Below are 21,677 nucleotides of genomic sequence, written 5' to 3'. Positions count from 1 at the left end.
ATGTGTCATTTAGAACTGATAACGCTTTAAAATTAAGGCAAAATAGATAAATATTTCAATATTCAATAAGTAAGGAAAAGAAATTGTTCTTTTAGCAAATTCTACTTAACTTTTTTTCCCACCACTCTTTAAAAAATGCAAAACTTAAAATGATGGAAAGTGCCTCTTTAGTATAACACATCTATTAATAATTTGATGAGACGAAAAAATCAGTTTCTTTTAAGAGATTATTAATAATACATTTATTAGGTAAATGCAGTTACCTGAAAGGGCTTATATTTGGCATTTGATCATACAAGAAGCTGACACAGCAAATCAACACAAGCTTAACTTTAAGCAGCTGAAATAATCATTTTAGTCAATTAAACTATTCATATTCCTTGAAGCGTTGTTAGATTGAGACCACAAACAGCAGAACCTTGCAGGACTGAACCCTTGAGTAACATCGTCTCATTTAAAAAAAAAAAAAAAAAAAAAAAAACCGCATGAAAAAACAGATTTTTAAAATACTGCACATGCTCCAAGGGACAAACTGTGATGGAAACAGAATTTTTAAAATGCCAAGCTATGCAGGCAGGGTACATTCTGTCAACTGATGACATCTTCAGTACTGTAGCTCCTTAGATGTGACAAGCACTACAGCATTACTGCAAGCCAAAGAGAAAAGCCAGGACAGCACAGCAAGACAAGATGGCCAGGGCAGGCAACACTAGAAAACCTCTCTTCCCCCCTTACTGCGGAAGGGAACCCCTTACTGGGGTTCTTACTATGGTAGTCCAACTCTCCAATCTCAAACCAGGTAAGAGTCAAAGCACTTCATAGCCTTTTCAAAATAAGAAGCACTGGAGCGCCAGTCTGGTTTGAGCATACCCATACACCTGCTCCCTGTGCTGCAAATCAGGCCAGTGACTGATGCTCCATCTTTTAACAGATCTCTCCTTTTCAGATGACACCTAACAAGAGAGTCCAGAACACTATCGGTGGCCAAACTCCATCTGAATGCTGAAATGATTGGCCGAACCTATCAGTGGTCAGTCAGTTACAACGAGGGTATTATGAACTTTATTGGTTCGAGTGTCATTTTCTGCACCAGCAATGATATCAACAAACAAATCTACATCTAATACAATGGCTTAGCTGCTAAAATGACAATCATTTGGGGCTGCTAGCCAGGATGCAGGACACCATAAATGAACATTCAGGTTTGTTTCTCCCAGAAAAAGCCAGAAAAATAGGAGTAGATGGGTTGAGAGGTCAGCTAAGAAGTGTAGCATGAATGAAAGCGGACTCTGGAAGCTTTAACTTACACTGGGCTTTTTTGAGGAGACAGCAGGAGACACTTGTCGTTGCCATCTCCATCCCCCCTTGGCTTTACCCACTCATTCTTGTGGCTATTCACTTCTCAGTTTACTGACATCAGAAATTGTACACATGGAAAGTGTGTGTGTGTGATCATTCTCTTCAATTACTATGAAACCTCCAGTTAGATCATCAAACGCAGAGTCTACTGAGGACCATTCCGCCAGCCAAAGTGATTAACTATACAGCAATACACAGAGCACACCATAGAGCTGACTCAGCTCCTTGGATTGAAATGTCAAAAGAAATATATTCATATCTATCAGTACAAAAGGCTGGCTGTGCCTCAAATTGACCTATAACAAATCTCTCCCCTTGTATCAGCAGATTATATTTCTTTCACATTGTGACTCTTTGGAGACTACAAACCTGGAAAAATACCAGCACTCAAGGGCTACTGACTGAGACTACAAAATAGCCCTTTTATCACTCATAGGTTGCCATGTACTTAACTAGCTGTAATCAAAATAATTTACAAGATCCCACAATGATAAAGGAAATACTACAGACAGCAGCAAATATGAAACTTAAAAGGGATTTTTTTTACAAGACTATTCAGTTCAGAAGAACCAAAAAGTGGTTTGCATGACATTTCTACTTACTAGACTACATTAAACACATAACTAAAATAAGAGCTAATCTGATTAAGCATTATTATGGTCATTTCAGAGAGGACACTGCAATTTATAATCTTTTGCAATTGAGAGCACCAGTACCCTCATACACAACAAGAAAGCAAAGGAAATCAAAGAGGCTTCACTTTTGTAACATCATGCTCAGCTGTCCAGATGAGAGATAAAAAGAATTATAATTAAACAAAAGAGTATTACAGTTCATATAAAATGAGTTGTTACAGTAATAATACATTATACATCTATATATTGTCTTCCAAGTGGAAGTGCTTTCCAAACTATACATACCACCACTAAAATGTTGCCCCCACTAGGGTTAGCCAGGTGAACAACAAGCAGAGAGCTCATTAAATTACAGTCCAGGAAGAGGACATTTTAGCCAAGGACACTGGTGCAAATTTAGGGTGACCAGGTTTTCAACCAGAACACCTGGTCGAAAAGGGATCCAGGCACCTCCGGTCAGCACCGCTGACTAGGCCTTTGACTGTCTGGTTGGCAGCGCGATGCAGCAGGCATATCCCCCCTCCAGCATGTCCCCTCTCTGGCTCCTACCCATAGGGGCAGCCAGGGGGCTCTGCACACTACCCCCAACCCAAGCACCACCCCCGCAGCTCCCATTGGGAATCTCAGCCAATGGGAGCTGTGGGGACAGCGCCTGCGGACGGGGCAGTGCACAGAGCTGCCTGGCCATGCCTCCACATAGGAGCTGGAGTGGGGACATGCTGCTGCTTCTGGGAGCTGCTTGGGGTAAGCGCTGCCCGGACCCTGAACCGCTGAGCTCCCCCGCGTGCCCCAACCCCGTCCCAGCTCTGATCCCCCTCCTGCCCTCTGAACCCCTTGATCCCAGCCCAGAGCCACCTCCTGCACCCTAAACCCCTCATACCCAGCCCCACCTCAGATCCCACATCCCCAGCAGGAGCCCTCACTTCCCCCCCCCCCCCGCCAACCCACTGCCCCAGCCCTGATCCCCCTCCTGCCCTCTGACCCCTCAGTCCCAGCCCAGAGCACCCTCCTAAACCCTTATCTCCAGCCCCACCCCAGAGTCTGCACCCCCAGCCAGAGCCCTCAGATACCCCTGCACCTCAACCCCTTGCCCCAACCCAGAGCCCTCTCCCGCACTCCGAAACCCTCAGCCCCAGCCCAGAGCCCCCTTCCACACCTCAGCCCTCAGAGGCAGCCCGGTGAAAATGAGCGAGTGAGTGAGGGTGGGGAGAGCAAGTGACAGAGGGAGGGGAGGATGGAGTGAGAAGGAGCAGGTTCTCAGAGGGGGTGAGGCAGGGGGCAGGGCAAGGGTATTTGGTTTTGTGCAAGTTGGAAACCCTATACAAACTCCTGCTCTAAGGCAAACAGCCAGGGCCACCAGGAGGACACAGGCCCTGCTTTTTAAATTCTAATTCAAAAAGATCCCCTACTGTACACGGTGAGTTTTGTGGAACTCCATGCATTGTCTTGGAGAAGATGAAGGGCAACCTGACAGGATTTAAACCTGTGGTTCCAAGAAGTATAGATATATTGTATGTAATTGTTAGACTGCTAAACTATCCACCCTCACTAAACGCCCGAGTGAGCTGAAACCACAAAATGTGCACCAATGGCTCAGAGCACATCTTTACAGCATAAAAGGTATTTTAATACATAAAAACTACACAGGCAAATCAAGTGCATTAACTAGCTATTAGCTATGCTTTTACGAGTATGAAAGCACAGTCAGGAGTGTCTTTAATTTATATTGTACGGGAATTACTGTACCAGATTAAAAAATAAAACTAAACCAACGAACTATAGGAGAGAGAAATGGATTGTTAGGCAGAGTAACGAAGTGAGAGATACATGCTTACAATTTTTGCTACCATCTTTATTACTACTGGGTTTATGATTTTTTCCAAAGTGTCACTTTGACTCATACACAAGTCCTCCGAAGGATTCATTTGGCTGGAAGTTTGCAAATCAGTATTTTTTTAAGGGTTAATGTCTAATTGGAAGGAATTTACAGATCTGAGAGAGTTAGGGAGCTAGAGTAAACTTCAGGAATAAGGAACCCAGCAGAAAAACAGCTAAATGTGTATCGCTCAGACTCAAACACTATTTCAGTAGGATGTTGAGTATAAAGATCAATACAGAAATCAGGTTTTAAATTAGCTCTAGCTCTTTAGACTGACTTGGAAGAATCTCTAGAAACTTTGGGCCTGATACTGCACAACTGAAGTAAATGGGAATTTTGCCCGAGACTTCAACAGGAGATTAAATGAAATTTACTTATATAAAAGCGAAATATGTCTGTATCTGACAGATGGGGAAGGATAAAAGTCTGAATACACTAACATGGAAAATCTCAAAATAAGCTCTGCCAGCTAGACATGAAGTCATCATTCACAATTCCTCCACTAATCTGAATGGGATTTAAGAGGATAAATCTTTGAGGTTAACGAGCGCTAGTAACCAATCCTGTTCAGAAGGTCAATGGAACAGCTATTCAGGTAATTGTGAAATTGGTTCACAAATTTAAAGGAACCACTAGCATAAGAATCAGTCAAAAGCATTTAATCATTAACTACCTGAGTGCCTATCAGTTTCCTCAGATGCCCTTGTAGAAGTACAGCACGAATTCTGCCACTAACATACCACCACTGAAAATTTTAGTCATGTTTACATTGTCATACAAGAACTAAGGAAATGGATCTAATTCTGATGATCTTTCCAGCTTATTTCTTTCTTTACCAGTATCTAGATAGACTAGAGAGTATCTAGTCATTAGAGTACAGTTATAACTACCGTTCCTACCTCTCTTCCCAGTTTAAAGCCCTCTTGACAATTCCTTTTAGTTTTGAGCCCAGGCAGCTGGTCTCTTAATATATGTAGGGCCTTCTAATAGTTGCCTTATTTGTTTATCTTATGACTTACTTTTAAAAATCATATTTAACTGGCCTTAACCATCTAACTGCGCACACCACTAGCCCAAGTAATAAGAATACACATTTAGTGTTTCCTGTGCCCTCTCTCCTCTATTTTTTCCCATTGTTTGCAGCACCTGCTTGTGGAATCTTGCCATAAATTAGACTTAATTCCCTTTAGGGCAGGGACAGCCTTTCACTATGTATTTGTACAGCACCTAGCACAATGGGTTCCAATCCTCATTGAGTTCTCTAAGGGTATGTCTACACATACCCTTAAAGCTGCAGGTGCAAATTTCATATCATGGAGACATCTGACCAAGCTAGCTTGCTAAAAACAGAGTGCAGCCACAGAGGAGCTAGTCACTCCAAGAACGTACCCACCCAAGATGCTAAGCATGTACTTGAGCAGTGAGACCCTCCTGCCATTCATGACACTGTGGCTACACCCTACTTTTAGTGTGTGCTAGTTCGATCAGCATGATTAAGTGATAGGATTTGGGAATCACTCTTCCTCCCATCTCTCTTCATCCAATCCGCCACAGGATTCTAAAGAGGCAACGGATGTAAATGTCACCTCAAGCATCCCAGAAATGCTTAAGAGTCCCACAAGACCAAAAAGCCATGTGGTAGCCACTGTGGCAACAGGGAGAAAAATCATGCTCTGGCCAGTCTCTCATTGGCCTCTGAGTTAGGGGCAGAAAGGGAAGCAGCAGAGGATGCTGGAGAGCAGAGGATGAGCAGTCTTGTGAAAAGCTGGCAATTGCCCAACTCCTCCACAGAAGCTCCTCCTGCTGCTGCCATGGGGCCAGGAAAAAAGTTGATAGATTACATGAAGCTACCCAAATCCCCAACTTCTGTAGCACATCTTGGAGCAACAGGGTGCCCAGATAGCAAGTATGAAAAATCAGGATAGGGGGTAGAGAGTAATAGGCGCCTATGTAAGACAAAGCCGCAAATATCAGTAGAGCCCTAGCAGACACAAAAATGTGGATCTGCATCTGCCAGAATCAACCCACGATCCAACCTGCAATCCACTAGCTGTCTTTTCCGTGTAGCTGCACCAGCAAGCTGTCTCACAAGGACAAGCGACTGGTGGGTGGGGAGAGGAGAGAGTGGAGATGAGCAAGCGGGGAAGCGTGTGTCTTGCAGGGAAGAGGCGGTGCGGAGGCTGGGGGGAAGGAGCATCGCATCACATGCTGCTCCCGGGGGCTCGCGAACGACGGCAGCAGCAGTGCGTGTTGCCTCATAGCGGGGCAGGGGGTGTGGCGCCAGGGCCCACCTGCTCCAATCCCCACAGCTGGGGGAAGGCCCCACTGCCGAGGAGCCGGCAGGCGGGAGCGCTGCCAGTGCTGCCGGGCCAGGCCATGATGAGGATGCTGGTGCTGCTGAGGGGTCCAAGCCGCTGGACGGGAAGCAGCGCAGCGAGCAGGTGCTGGATGTCCCCGACTTCAGCCTGCTGCCCAGCCCCAGCCACTGGCTCCTGGCCCTGAGCGTGTTGTGCCCCCCAAGCTGCCAGAGCCGGACACTGCGGGCCAGGCGTCACTGGTGAGCACAGCCTTGTGTGATTGTATCCGCATCCAACCCACTATCCACAAAAATAGTCCACGGACAACCACATCTGCGGATATCCGCAGAATTGCAGGGCTCTAAATATCAGGACTGACCCTATAAAATTGGGATATCTGGTCACCCTATCGAGCAACACATTTGGAAAGCCACCCAGCTGATCACACAGGGAGTAACAGGCAGCAGCATTACGCTTTAGCGTTTTTTTGGTCACTGTTTTGTTTAAAAAACAAAAACAAAAAAAAACATACAACCAGCCACCGGTGGAATGTGGGGCTGGGGGTCAGGAGAATGGCAGAGCCACCATCAAAATTTAGGGAAAGTGATAAGGAGAGAGTAGAGCTGTATGTGTTAAATGTATACTGCAGACTGTCCATGGGTCTACCCATTTCTCCTGGTACTTTTCCACCTGAAACCTCCCAACAGTTTTAACCCCACCTCTCCACAAAAATCGTAACATAAATCAATTTAAAAATGTACATGAACATCAATGTATGCTTTCAGATAAATCCCGACCCATTCAATCTAGCCAAAGTAATAAAACACACAACTTTTTAAACCTTTGTAATAGTAGTAGTGTAGATCAAATATCACTATAACTGTTATACAAATTAATCCCAATAATTTGAGTGATCATCAGATGATACTGTATATCATAACTATGTAACAATTGTCATCAGATCTGCAAAAATTAGAGGATGGAAATCCCTTTACAACCATTTCTTCAACTTTTAAAAAATGGACTTTGAATTTTCTAAATGGCAATCTTTACATTCTTCAATGGCTCCTCCTTCTTATGAAGAAATAAAAGAGAGGTAGCAAAAACTGTATTTGCCCAACAATGAAAATCCCATAATGTGTGTTACAGTGGAGCAGAGTATTTATATATATGTAAAATATTCTCTGTAATCCCATTTCCTGACCATATAGTAAATGCTTCTCCACAGGCAAATTTGGTATTCCAGGAACACAGGAGATTGAAAAAATTACACCTACCCGGTTTCAAACAGCATTCACCACCAAGTCACATTTATCTGGTGATAAAACACTTTGCCACCTACAGTATATATATTTTTTTAAACACACTACAGTCCTCATACTCTTTCATGCAAGAGTCCTCTTCCAGGCGGATGAATACTTGGTCCTGTCACCAATCTTTATCTGCTTCTAGGCACAGCCCTACATTTCAATTGTAAGGTAGATTGAGCTAATCCTTTATAAAGACTGGGAGGTTTTTCAACCCTGTTCCCATACATTTTCAGAACATGGTAAGACACAGAAATTGGTTTAGAACTGTAAATTCAAACTCAGCAGGAAGTGACTTGTGCAGTGAAGGCTGTATTCTAGTTCCCTTGGATAATTATCAAGGCTGCTTATTTATTCTTAATATCAATAAGAATTAGAGAGTTCAATACATAATTTTGAATATTAAAGCATTAATAAGATTTTTCTTTCTACACTTCTTTAAAATGATAATGTAAAAGATCTAATATTTTAGATAAGTATCCCTGAGAAAAGAAACCTACCCGGGTTCCAGTGCCATGCATGATATCTTCTGGTGTGTTATAAATCTCAGTTTCCATTTGTACTGTCTGCTTTTTCTCATGAGAGACCTTCACTCGCAGAATTCGAAAATAAGATCCACCAAGATCCAATGCAATGAAATCTCCTTTCTCTATTTGGAAGACAAGATTCAAGTAATCAGAATTGTTAAATGGCTCTGACCTATGAAACATCAATCTATGTACAAAGCATAAATACATGTACTATGCTTATGGCAAATAAGTTCTATCTCCAGCATGCCTATACACAGTATGTCAAGCTAATTCCCTGCAATTCAACCTAAGATTACTGCCATAGCAACACTGAACATCAGTGATGTCAAGTATATAATAGTGTGGCTTATCCAGAGAGAGGGCAACGGAGTAGTGGTCAGCAATCAGGGATGGGTCGATCCAGTTCTGTGTGGACTATCGGAAGCTCAATGCTATCACTGTATCTGATGCCTACCCCATGCCCAGGCCTGATGAGCTCCTAGACAAATTGGGAGGAGCTCGATACCTTACCACCATGGATCTTACAAAGGGCTACTGGCAAGTGCCACTGGATGCAGGGTTCAGGCATCATGACTAAGCTCACCAGACTCAATGAGGAAGATCTGAGGAGCAAGCTGAAAACATCATAAATCTGGAAGGAATGGAATCATGATGTGTGGAAGATTAAAGAGTGTTTCTGTGGGGGAGGGCACAGACTGAGAGGAAGAGTCTTTCCAGGGGGACCTAAAGTATTTCTGGGAGAACTCTGAAGTTTTGGTGCATCTGGATACAATTTAGCCTTAAATCACTCCAACTTACACTGGAACACAGTTAACTATAAACCAAGAAAAGAAAAGGAGTACTTGTGGCACCTTAGAGACTAACCAATTTATTTGAGCATAAGCTTTCGTGAGCTACAGCTCACTTCATCGGATGCATACTGTGGAAAATACAGAAGATGTTCTTATACATACAAACCATGAAAAAATGGGTGTTTACCACTACAAAAGGTTTTCTCTCCCTCCCACCCCACTCTCCTGCTAGTAATAGCTTATCTGAAGTGATCACTCTCCTTACAATGTGTATGATAATGCTTATGCTCAAATAAATTGGTTAGTCTCTAAGGTGCCAAAAGTACTCCTTTTCTTTTTGCGAATACAGACTAACACGGCTGTTACTCTGAAACCTATAAACCAAGAGTTTCATTCATGGGAGCTAAATTTCCCTGAAAACTACAGTAATGCAACAGATGTCAGACAGAGAGAAGTCATACTAAAAACTGTCTCGACAAACCGATAGCTGTCACAACAGACGAGTTCAAAATTTGTGACTTCTGCTGAATCTGACACAGATACAGCTGCCTAAAATGATCTCCTCCTGCAAACCAGGGAAAATATTAGGACATTTCCGTCCCTATCTCAAAAGGAGAGGAGACGGGTTTCAAAACTTCGAAGCCAATTCAGTTGATCATCTACCTCAAGAGCAGTTCAAAAAGCCTTAAGAATGTGACCCAGTCATGCTACAGAGACTGGCATATATCTGAAAAGGTCACACTTTCAGTGCTTGTTTTACTGCTGTGTAAATATACTTGACTGATCCAGGTGATGACACTTGAACTGTCTTGTCTTATCCGACAATGGAACAAACCAGGACAGTGATCATTAACGGTTTAAAGAAGAGATAATGAGGGAAACACTTACACAATCTTTATAACAATGAGCTACAGGCCAGTATGTGCAATACATGAACACTGAAGCCCTTGAGCCACGCTCCTCCTCCCCACCCACACACACAGAAAAGCCAATGGATTTTAGAAGGCTGTTTCCAGCTTAGCAGCACAGTTAAGGTAACACTGCACTTTCTTGTGTTCTCCCAAATTCCACCTCTTCACTGATTTGTCACTTTGGTTAAACTTCAGAAACTACATATACATATGTGGCTCGATTGAAGTCAATGAGAGTTTTGCCACGGACTTCTTCTGGACCAGGATTTCACTTATCAAGAGTAACAGAATAAATCCTTTGCCACATATTATACCATTCATTGCAGTTAGCACAGACCCAATTGCACCACTTGTCCTCATTACTATGATGCCTCACGGGATTCAATCCTTGATCCATATAAATATCTATCTCACCTTTCTTTTGAATTCAACCTCTTGTATAATTCCTATGAAGGAAATTCCCAACTCCCTTGACATTGCTTGTTTCAGCCATGTGTCTGTCTAAAATCAATACTGATGCACTTTTAACTGCTAAGTATCATCCCTGAAACTTCATTATCTCCAGCTTCTCTTCAACTCAACTCTCGCATCCATCTATATGGTCAAGAATCTAATTTGACTGACCCCAAATCTTTGTCCCACAACTCATGTGTCTGTAATTTGCCTACTGCTACCAGAACTTACATCTGACATTATTCTGACCACTCCTCTGTAAAAGCTAGTAGAGTCTTATTTATACTTCCACCTCTCCTCATCTGTCCCGCTTTGATGTTATGTGCACAGAGTCTTCCAGAAACCTGCCTACTAAGCTTCCATAGGCAGTGTAACTTTCAAGAAGGAATGATCCCACTGTGACAAAGTGTGATAGGACTACATCAAATTGTGAAATCTGTTTTGTACCTGTGTTGATATATTGGCACTATAGCTGCATTAGTTCAGACTTGTCCAGGGGCAGCCTACTCTGCTGCATTCCAGGCAGTTGCCCTGCCTAGGAAAGGCATTTGACACCTTGCTGAAGACTGGTGAACACAGAACCCCACAGTTTGAGCGCATTGCACGGAAACAAGGCCCTATATAAGATGGGATTCTGCTCTGTGGGGACTGACCACCACCACACATAAGGAGGACTTGCAGGAGAGAGAGGGCAGGAGGGACTCTGCCCCATCTGAAACACTGAGCCCGCGTCTACATTACGAATTTATGGTCGGTATAACCACGTCACTCAGGGGTATGGAAAAGGCACATCTCTGTATAACTGTGTTGCTCCAACCGAACTCCTGATGTAGACAGTGCTATGTCAACAGGCGTGCTTCTCCTGTCGCAATAGCTACCACCTCCTGGAGAGGTGGAGCTCTCCCATCAGCAGAGGTAGCATCTTCACTGAAGCACTACAGCAGCATAGCAATGTTGACAAGCCCTGATGAACCACAGACTCACGTGAAAGGAGGAGCTCAAACTAGGAGAGGGGGCATGTCAGGACTTGTTATTTTCCAAGTGCTATAACTCTCAAGTGTTTTAAGAGTAATGGCTTGTCTACACTGAGCGTTAGTACACGGCAACATGGGTATAAATCTATGGCACACTAGCATGCTGTGCACTAACTGGCTATGTGGATCCTGCTACCACACACTTTCTCCCTCTAGACAAGGCCTCAAATGACTGTGATTAAGCAGGTTTCAGAGTAACAGCCGTGTTAGTCTGTATTCGCAAAAAGAAAAGGAGTACTTGTGGCACCTTAGAGATGAACCAATTTATTTGAGCATGAGCTTTCGTGAGCTACAGCTCACTTCATCGGATGCATACCGTGGAAACTGCAGCAGATATTATATACACACAGAGATCATGAAACAATACCTCCTCCCACCCCACTGTCCTGCTGGTAATAGCTTCTCTGAAGTGATCATCAAGTTGGGCCATTTCCAGCACAAATCCAGGTTCTCTCACCCTCCACACCCTCACACACAAACTCACTCTCCTGCTGGTAATAGCTCATCCAAAGTGACAACTCTCCAAGTTTAAATCCAAGTTTAACCAGAACGTCTGGGGGGGGGGGGGGTAGGAAAAAACAAGGGGAAATAGCCACTCCCAGTCTCTATTTAAGCCTAAATTAATAGTATCCAATTTGCAAATGAATTCCAATTCAGCAGTTTCTTGCTGGAGTCTGGATTTGAAGTTTTTTTGTTTTAAGATAGCGACCTTCATGTCTGTGATTGCGTGACCAGAGAGATTGAAGTGTTCTCCGACTGGTTTATGAATGTTATAATTCTTTACATCTGATTTGTGTCCATTTATTCTTTTACATAGAGACTGTCCGGAAAAAAAGGGGGCGGGGGGTGTGAGAAAGCCTGGATTTGTGCTGGACATGGCCCACCTTGATTACCATGCACATTGTAGGGAGAGTGGTCACTTTGGATGAGCTATTACTAGCAGGATAGTGAGTTTGTGTGTGTGGTTTTTGGAGGGGGGTGAGGGGGTGACAGAACCTGGATTTGTGCAGGAAATGGCCCACCTTGATTATCATGCACATTGTGAAGAGAGTTGTCACTTTGGATGGGCTATTACCAGCAGGAGAGTGAGTTTGTGTGGGGGGGAGGGGGGGGAGGGCAAGAAAACCTGGATTTGTGCTGGAAATGGCCCAACTTGATGATCACTTTAGATAAGCTATTACCAGCAGGACAGTGGGGTGGGAGGAGGTATTGTTTCATGATCTCTGTGTGTATATAATGTCTGCTGCAGTTTCCACGGTATGCATCCAATGAAGTGAGCTGTAGCTCACGAAAGCTCATGCTCAAATAAATTGGTTAGTCTCTAAGGTGCCACAAGTACTCCTTTTCTTTTTGTGATTAAGCAATTCCTCAGCTACACTTGGGTTCCTTGCTTTTCTGCCACACTGTCTCTCAAGGGGTTAAGTGAGTGAAACCAGAGTGCCCACAGCCTAGAGGGAACTATGGAGGGAGCATGTGTAAGTGACTCGGGGAGGTCAGGAGGTCTCACGCTGGTTTCAGCATCTAGGGTGGCTGTATAGAAGTTTTCCATATCTCACGGAAGGATGTCAGACAAGGGGGCTGACCCTGGGAGCATGCTCTCTAGAGTCTCAGAGCTAGAAATAGTGACTAGACTCTACCCAGACCCAGTTGCTTTGGAAACATGTGGGGCCCAATGACTGGATCCACTTGCAACAGACTGGTGACTGTACAGGGGATTACTGGGCCAGTCTGAGACACCTACCAGCTGTCATTTTCCATCCTGGAAATTAGGAACTCCTAAAGGGGTAAGTAAGTTCCCTACAGAAGTTGTTCAAGTTCTCCCAAGTTGCAGCATCTAGTATCAAGCAAACCACCATATGCGAGACATCAAAAACAATTCATACATAAAAAATAAACTACAACTGGTAAAGTTGAATATTAAAGACAAAATTTATAATCTAAGTCTCTTCTAATACTTTTACCACATAACTTCAAGCTCTCTTTTTCTGCTGCCTCAAACATTGGGCTGATCCTGTTTTGTTTACTGGAAGAAAGCTCCCTTAGTACTTTCACATGTATTTTAAAACTACACAGTTTTAGAAATTATTTAAGTTGTGCAAATGAACATAATTTAAAATCTGAACATAGCCTCAAAATTCTTCATGTAGCTTCTTTTATCATATTTAACACAGTAAAAAGGGTTTTCATAGCTGTCTCAGCTGTCACAGAATCGAAGTTAAAGTATTCACCCCGGTCACCTCATTAAATGAAATACCTGAATAAGCCATAACATAAGAAAACATCATTTGTCTGGTACAAGCCATTACCTTCAATAATGAATGATAAACAAACACTAGAACAGATGGTCCTTTTTCAAGCTTAAATGCACCCTGGAATATACTTCAAACAAATACTGCACTTCAGAAACGTCTATTCCGGCAATAGGTAACAAATTAACACATTTGTTTGCAAATATATTTGGCTCTCCTTACAAACCAAAAGTTTAATAAGAAATTCAGGCTTTTCAGTTTAAAAAAAAAAAACATTCTATGAGTATATTAATGTTTCAGATTTAGATTATTTCACAACTTAAACCTAAGTAACAGCCTTTAGTCTAAGTTTTGTAACACAAAAATGCAATTAAGCATACCAGAAGTTAATTCATAAAGATCTTTTTGTAAAGCATTTTAAATAGCTTCAGATGCTTTCCTGACCATTATGGCCAAGAACATTTCTGCATTCTCAAATTAATGACTTCAGAATTTTAAAAAATAATAATAATTCTAAGAACATCTCCAAAGTCTTTAAAAGATATTACTCAAAAGGTTTATTATTAACAGAATTTCTTCAGAATATTAAGCTTTCATTCATCCTTCATGGTTTGGGATTTACAGCTAATTCATGCACTGAAATTATTGTCACTAAATTTTCACAGTTGTTACAAGATTTAACAATCTTGTAAATCTTGTTAGCAAGATTGTTCCCACAGGACTCTATTCTGATCTTAGGGTTTATCTTCACTACTGGGGAGATCGACTCTGCAATCGATGCAGCAGTGTGTGTCAATTTAGTGGGTCTAGTGAAGACTCACTAAATCAATGGCAGAGTGCTCTCCGGTCCGATACTCCAGCTCCCCGAGAGGAAGGCAAGTCAATGGGAGAGCGTCTCCCGTTGACACAGCGCAGTAAAGACACCGTGGTAACTCGACCTAAGCTACGTCGACTCCAGTTACATTACTCACATGGCTGGAGTAGCGCAACTTAGGTCAGCTTACCCCAGTAGTGTAGACAAGGCCTTAGATACATGTGTCTCTGGTCTGAGTGCATTAGGTTCTAGGTCCCAGAAATCCATGAACTGCTCAATATTTTCCCATTTCCAGTTTCACCTGGTGCCGCTTTTTATTGGCTCATACAATGGGTGAGTTATGTCCAACATCTTTTACCAGAGTCTAAACAGAGATATAACAGCCACTTTTCCATGACTGTGGTAAAGGATTTTGTACAGAAGAGTAAGGGCAAAAATCTTCATTCAGCATTCTATTATTAAAAATGAAAGGGGCACTCTAGTCTCATTAGTTCAATACTGGATTTTTCATTTGTGGAGAATGTAAGACACATGACGGACAATGTATTTGCAATTTCAGGAACACAAACACCAATAGTTACGTACAGAAAATATTGTATTTTTCATATTTTAAGTCAGACATGCATTTTATACAAATATTGAGCAGCATAATCATTTAATTTTTCAATTATTATCCAAAGATAGATACTAAAAACCTACACTACTTCAAGAGTGCACAGTCTACTTCTGTGTCTGAACTAGATATAGACTGCAAGCTCCTTGGAGAAGGCTGGTGTCATCTTCTATGTTTGTACAGCAACACACGTACTATCACCACTTTCTTTGTGCACCAATGAAGTCAATGGGAGTTTTATTATCACCAATTTAAATGGGAATAGAGTTGAGCAATAAAAGCACTTCTTGAATAATATCTGCCGTTTCTTTTTGTAAGTCATGTAATATTTATGATGAAACCAATATTTTAATTCATTTGTACACTCCTGATGAGGGGAGACACTAAATTTTACATTTTTCCTGTCTCAGCTCTGCCTAAGGATTGGATTTTAATGTCACTATTTTATTATATTTTGTTTTTTATTCCAAGTTAAGCTGTTGTTTATGAAAGTGAGACGCTAACAGCACTGCCTGGAACCAGGCTTGTTGCACCAGGTCCAACCCCGATGGTTTCTAAATCTTGACGCCCAATACCTCCCACCTATTCCAGGCCTAGGCCATCCTGCAGCATGCTGCATTGTGCCTAAAGGTCTCCTGGTTCTGTATTTATGTCTTTTAATAATTCATAATGTTATCTGTTTCACTTACCAGTATGTGTCATGGTTTTTATCTAATAGAGACTGAGTGTTGGTGAGATAGGGGATATATTTGTGCTTGCCTGGAAGAAGTGAAGATGCAGGAAAATCTGAAGCTCAGGGTCAGCAAAATGTTAGAATTGCCATAGGGCACCAGGAACATACATTCTCTGCAGCAATGAACAGGAGAACAGAATGCATGGCCAGTCACAGCCATGTCATTCCTTCCTTCTTAGGCCAACATACAACTCAAGACATGCACATAGAGTGAAATTTACTCCCTCTGTAGAAAGTCTAAAGTATTTGGGTTCAGTGTGGTAGCATGCAGAGGGAGTGGAAAAATGAAATCCATTCCATCCCATTCATAGCCAGAGTGCAGAACTCCTGAATCACCCCTCTATGGCAGCCATATACTCTCCATATCTGTTGGATGAGACATTGGGGCTACTGAATCTACATAAACATGGACCCCCAACCCAGGATCACTCCCACTACCCTGGCAAAACCCATTCCCGTAGCAACTATGCATGGTCACTTCACCAAGGGTCTGCCACAGCAGCTTCTATGTCTGGCTTAAGCGGATAAATGGCTTTGGGCTGGCAATCCGCACACTAGTAAATTTCAACATAGTAGCCAATAGCACAAAAGTGAAACTGGGGGACTTGAAAAATATGCGTAACACAGTTCTCTAATTTCAAGCATAAAAAATTAGTATTAAGCTACAAGAAGCGAAAGCAGAGCAGAAGCATAAAAGATTTCCACTCACAATACAGCCCAGTGTTTCACTGCCTAATATTAACTTTTTGGTTTTAACCCAACTGGTTCTCCCAACATGACTGCACAACTATGCTGCAAACAAAGATTTAAATCTACTGCAGAAATGCAGTGTAATTACTAACTCATGTATATTAAATAACGCAGAGACTGAAAATGAATCACTGAGAGAATTAAAATAAGGGCAAAATCTGCTACCAAAATACCAACGCACCATCTCCTTGGGTTGTGAAGGATATGTGGTATTTTTAAAAGACACTCACTCATATGTCCACCTTTAAAACCCCTAGTCCACTATACACCACTGCTAATCGGTTAAAAAAAAAAAAAATCTGTAATTTTACCAACAAGAATTTTGTAATGAAAACAAGGTTTTCAATCCGACTAACAGTGTGGGAGTGTTGATAGACAGAATACCTAGAAAGAAGTGTAAAAAAATCTCTTCCAGGTTTAATGTGACCCATTTTGCATAGGTCTGTAAAGAAATTATGCAAGTTAGTTCCATGCATTGGAATGAATACATGCATATGAGGCTTTCCAGAAAGTAAAATGCTTTGTTTGGTTTCAGTAGTGTTTAAAAAGACATTTTCATGCAGTGTCTTACATTAACACATCACACAATATTCTAATCCTTACCTGAGCCATCAGGAATTGACCTTACAAATGTAGGAAGCATTTTTACTGTGGCTGTTGGATTGAAGTCTCTAGAAAGACCATTTTGCATCTCCCTCTTGAAGCGAGCCATAATATCCACCAGTGTTTCATCAGAGAGCCGCATGGAATAAAGATATTTATCAATCTGGAAATAAAGAAAATAAAAGTGAAGTTAAAAGAAAAGGAGTACTTGTGGCACCTTAGAGACTAACCAATTTATTTGAGCATGAGCTTTCGTGAGCTACAGCTCACTTCATCGGATGCATACCGTGGAAACTGCAGCAGACATATGTCTGCTGCAGTTTCCACGGTATGCATCCGATGAAGTGAGCTGTAGCTCACGAAAGCTCATGCTCAAATAAATTGGTTAGTCTCTAAGGTGCCACAAGTACTCCTTTTCTTTTTGCAAATACAGACTAACACAGCTGTTACTCTGAAAAAGTAAAGTTAAAATCCTGCATTTGCTTGTGTGAATGCAGACACTCTTTTCTTTAACTGGACTTTTCCAGCAGATTATATGTTTATATATTGAACATATGATTCTTCTAGTTTGATTCTGGGACTCTGCGAATGAGAAATACAACCAATACCAACAAGTTTTCTATTCTTTTAACTCGAAAAGAAAAAGAAAAGAACACAGTAACTGCCATACCAAATTAGAGCAGAGGCACATCTAGCCTTGAATCCTTCCTCAGGTTTAAAACTAGGTGAAACTCCCCCCCAAGATAATGCACTTGTTTGTAGTATACAATATTATACATTTGGAGTGAGAAGGGAAATTCCTTCCTTTCCTTCCTCTCTGAAGGTAATCAGCTTATGCCCTGAAGCCTGGAACTTGTTTATCATCATCATCATCAGCCTAGCTTAAGGACAAGGAGTAGTTTAGAGCAAAGAGGCTCTAATTTCATTATGAAAAGGTTTCACTGCAATTTAGGGCCCATAAATACTGGGCTGGGTAAACAATGGGGACCAAAGGAGAAAGATCTGGGGAAAAAAGAATTAATGTCTGGAAAATACTTTGAGATCCTTGGATAGGAGACTGTGACCCTGAGGCTGTCTACACTATGCACTGTTTAGCGACACAGCTGTGCCGCTACATCCATGCCACTAAAAGGTGCGCAGTGTAGCCGCTGTTTGAGAGCTGTAGAACGCTCTCCCGCCAACAAAAAGCTTCCACCCACAATGAGCGGCAGTAGCTTTGTTGGCAGGAGAGCTCTCCTGCTGACAAAGCGCTGTTCACACCAGCGCTTTTCGTCGGTAAAACTTTTGTTTTTTTCACACCCCTGAACAACAAAAATTCAGGTTCAGTGTAGACAAAGCCTAAGAGTGCCTTTTATGCCCACTGGCTATATACAGTTGATTTAGTCAAACAGTGTCTTGTAAGGTATCATAAGAACTGGTGACATGCTGGTCATGAATTTCATTGCCTGATGTATATACGGGTTGTGTATAAAGAATTATGTATGTGTGCTAGAAATATGTTCTTAAAATATGTTTTAGAGGCATGGAAAAGAAGCCCTTGAGGAATTCCACCATGATTTCAACAATTTCCATCCCACCATCAACCTCAGCCTGGACCAGTCCACACAAGAGAACCACTTCCTGGACACTACAGTGCTAATAAGCGATGGTCACATAAACGCCACCCCATACCAGAAACCTACTGACCGCTATTCCTACCTACATGCCTCCAGCTTTCATCCAGACCACACCACACGATCCATTGTCTACAGCCAAGCTCTACGATACAACCACATTTGCTCCAACCCCTCGGACAGAGACACACACCTACAAAATCTCTATCAAGCATTCTTACAACTACAATACCCACCTACTGAAGTGAAGAAACAGATTGACAGAGCCAGAAGAGTACCCAGAAGTCACCTACTACAGGACAGGCCCAACAAAGAAAATAACAGAACACCACTAGCCATCACCTTCAGGCCCCAACTAAAACCTCTCCAACGCATCATCAAGGATCTACAACCTATCCTGAAGGACGACCCATCACTCTCACAGATCTTGGGAGACAGGCCAGTCCTTGCTTACAGACAGCACCCCCAACCTGAAGCAAATACTCACCAGCAACCATACACCACACAACAGAACCACTAACCCAGGAACCTATCATTGCAACAAAGCCCGTTGCCAACTGTGCCCACATATCTATTCAGGGGACACCATCATAGGGCCTAATCACATCAGCCACACTATCAGAGGCTCGTTCACCTGCACATCTACCAATGTGATATATACCATCATGTGCCAGCAATGCCCCTCTGCCATGTACATTGGTCAAACTGGACAGTCTCTACGTAAAAGAATAAATGGACACAAATCAGATGTCAAGAATTATAACATTCATAAACCACTCGGAGGACACTTCAATCTCTCTGGTCACTCGATTTCTGACCTAAAAGTGGCAATTCTTCAACAAAAAAACTTCAAAAACAGACTCCAACGAGAGACTGCTGAATTGGAATTAATTTGCAAATTGGATACAATTAACTTAGGCTTGAATAGAGACTGGGAGGGGTTGAGTCATTATACAAAGTAAAACTATTTCCCCTTGTTTATTCCTCTCCTCTCCTTCCCCCCCACTGTTCCTCAGACATTCTTGTTAACTCCTAGAAATGTGCTGGAAATGGCCCACCTTGATTATCACTTCTAAAGCTTCTCTCCCCCCCCATCCCACTCTCCTGCTGGTAATCGCTCATCTTAAGTGATCACTCTCCTTACAATGTGTATTATAAACACCCATTTTTTCCACGGTCTGTGTGTATATAAATCTCCTCACTGTATTTTCCACTTTATGCACCCAGTGAAGTGAGCTGTAGCTCATGAAAGCTTATGCTCAAATAAATTGGTTAGTCTCTCAGGTGCCACAAGTACTCCTTTTCCTTTTAGCAGCAGTGGATAAACGAGCCTGCCTTACATAAGGGAATGCAAATTTGTCTGTCTGCATGGCTTGACTGCAAGTTAAGGACAATTAAAGTAAAATTGCACATAAGGTAAACAAAGCAATCAAGCTAACAAGTAGCAGAGGAAACAGCTGGATGAGCACACTGAGGGAGGGGACATACACACCAGATTCTGAATTTTCAGGAGGTTTTCCTGGCTCTTGAGACAAAAACAATGGATTTTGGGAAATATAGGGGGAGCAAAAATACATTCTAGCTATCCATCCCCTGGCGGGAAAGGAGGCAGCACTGGATCCTCTTGCCTGGAAGGCTAGAAATGCTGGTAGCTTGATGTAATTGAGAAATCATTTTAGCTAAAGACATTGCTTGCTAAAATTAAGGTGTAGGCACCAGAAAGTGTGTTATTTTTGTATTGTTTGTAATCCTTTCCTATCTTTTTAATTCTTCCTTGGTATCACCTAAATCTGTTTCTTTATTAATAAGCTTATTCTTGTTTTATTACAAAGTCAGCCCAGTGCAGGGATTTCAGCCAAACTAACAGACTGGTGTGTGCTCTGGCTCTTTGGAGGTAGCAAACTTAATTTCTGTGAGTGCTCAGTGAGAGGGAATGGACACTGCAGACAGACATCCCTGGAGAACTCAGGAATTGGGGATCACTTATGCAAGGCACAGTTAAAACTGGCAGAGTCTCAAGGTATTTGCTAGTGAAGCAGACAGACTGGTCTGTCTCCAGCAAAGCGCTCTCTTATTAAGGTAGTGAGGTAACAGTGGCTTGCAGATCTGGGCTCCCAGAGTAGAGTGACACTAAGGCATTTAAATACATTATGCAACAGTTCCAAAAAGCTTTTGAATCTGAATTCTTCATAATTTTGTGGAGCATAGCTCAGAATGAATCAAGGGTACAGTGTACACTACTCTCCAGTTCACCAGAGTATCTACCGAGTGCTACTTCCCCAGAAGCTACAGGATCATAGACTCTATTATACACATTTTGCAGAAGGCTGACCTGACATAGCAGGGCTGTCTACAGCAGGCTCTGAACAAGGTTAGAAGGCTCAAACAGATCATTACTAGTTTGGTTAACATTTACAAAAACAACATGCAGAAAATCTTGCAAGATCACAGATCACATCCAAACTACAAACATAGTGCATGTCCAGTCTGGTTTTGAATCCAGAATGGCACCAAAACCACTGGGACACATTTAGAACCATGGAAACAAACCCAATACCAAAGAGGTACAGAGATTTGAATTCAAGATTCCAGATTTGGATCCTTTCTAGATTCAGGTACACACTTCTCTGAATACAAATATCTGTGTATTACATTATTCTGCACAGAAATATTAATGAATAAATCTCTGCTTTGCGTCTTTTAAAAATCTTTTCCCTCGTCCACAAAAGCAACTGCCCCAAGGGCATGAAATAAATCCCCAACAGGCTTCAAATTAATTCTTTTACAATTCAGCAATTACAATATTTATCAAGCTGAGCAAGAAAATAACCAGAAGAACTATTCAATAGCTTATTTGATTAGAAAATATCCAGCGAGCAGAGTCCTCATTTCTCTGATTCTCTCCCAAGAAAAAATGAAGTAGTGCAGTAAACTACAGGAGCATTCAAGGCAGTGATAACTTTGACAAAGACATAGCACAATTTTTGCATTTCCACACAATAAGGAAAACTTGCATTTCAACAATAATAGACCCAATTCTGCCCCAAGTCTATGATAGCTGCACACACAACTGCTGGAAGGATTGAGTCCACTGTCCAGCATGCAG

General features: G+C 42.0%; 1 protein-coding gene across 2 annotated transcripts in view; it reads right to left on the bottom strand.

Annotated features, from left to right (window-relative positions):
- HK1 (hexokinase 1) overlaps window positions 1–21,677 on the bottom strand; it is a 71,581-nt gene that overhangs the window by 39,233 nt on the left and 10,671 nt on the right. For both annotated transcript variants that reach the window (XM_084634837.1, XM_084634836.1), the window contains 2 exons: window positions 16,959–17,121; window positions 7,978–8,126 (listed from right to left, as the gene is read on the bottom strand). In XM_084634837.1, the coding sequence (XP_084490963.1) occupies window positions 7,978–8,126; window positions 16,959–17,121 (312 nt within the window). The remainder of the gene's footprint in view (window positions 1–7,977; window positions 8,127–16,958; window positions 17,122–21,677) is intronic.

The sequence above is a fragment of the Lepidochelys olivacea genome (genome assembly GCF_965140295.1).
Source record: "Lepidochelys olivacea isolate rLepOli2 genome assembly, chromosome: 7".
Classification (NCBI taxonomy): Eukaryota; Metazoa; Chordata; order Testudines; family Cheloniidae; genus Lepidochelys; species Lepidochelys olivacea.
The sequence above is the reverse complement of the archived record's forward strand: the minus strand, read 5'-3'. Positions and strand labels throughout refer to the sequence as shown.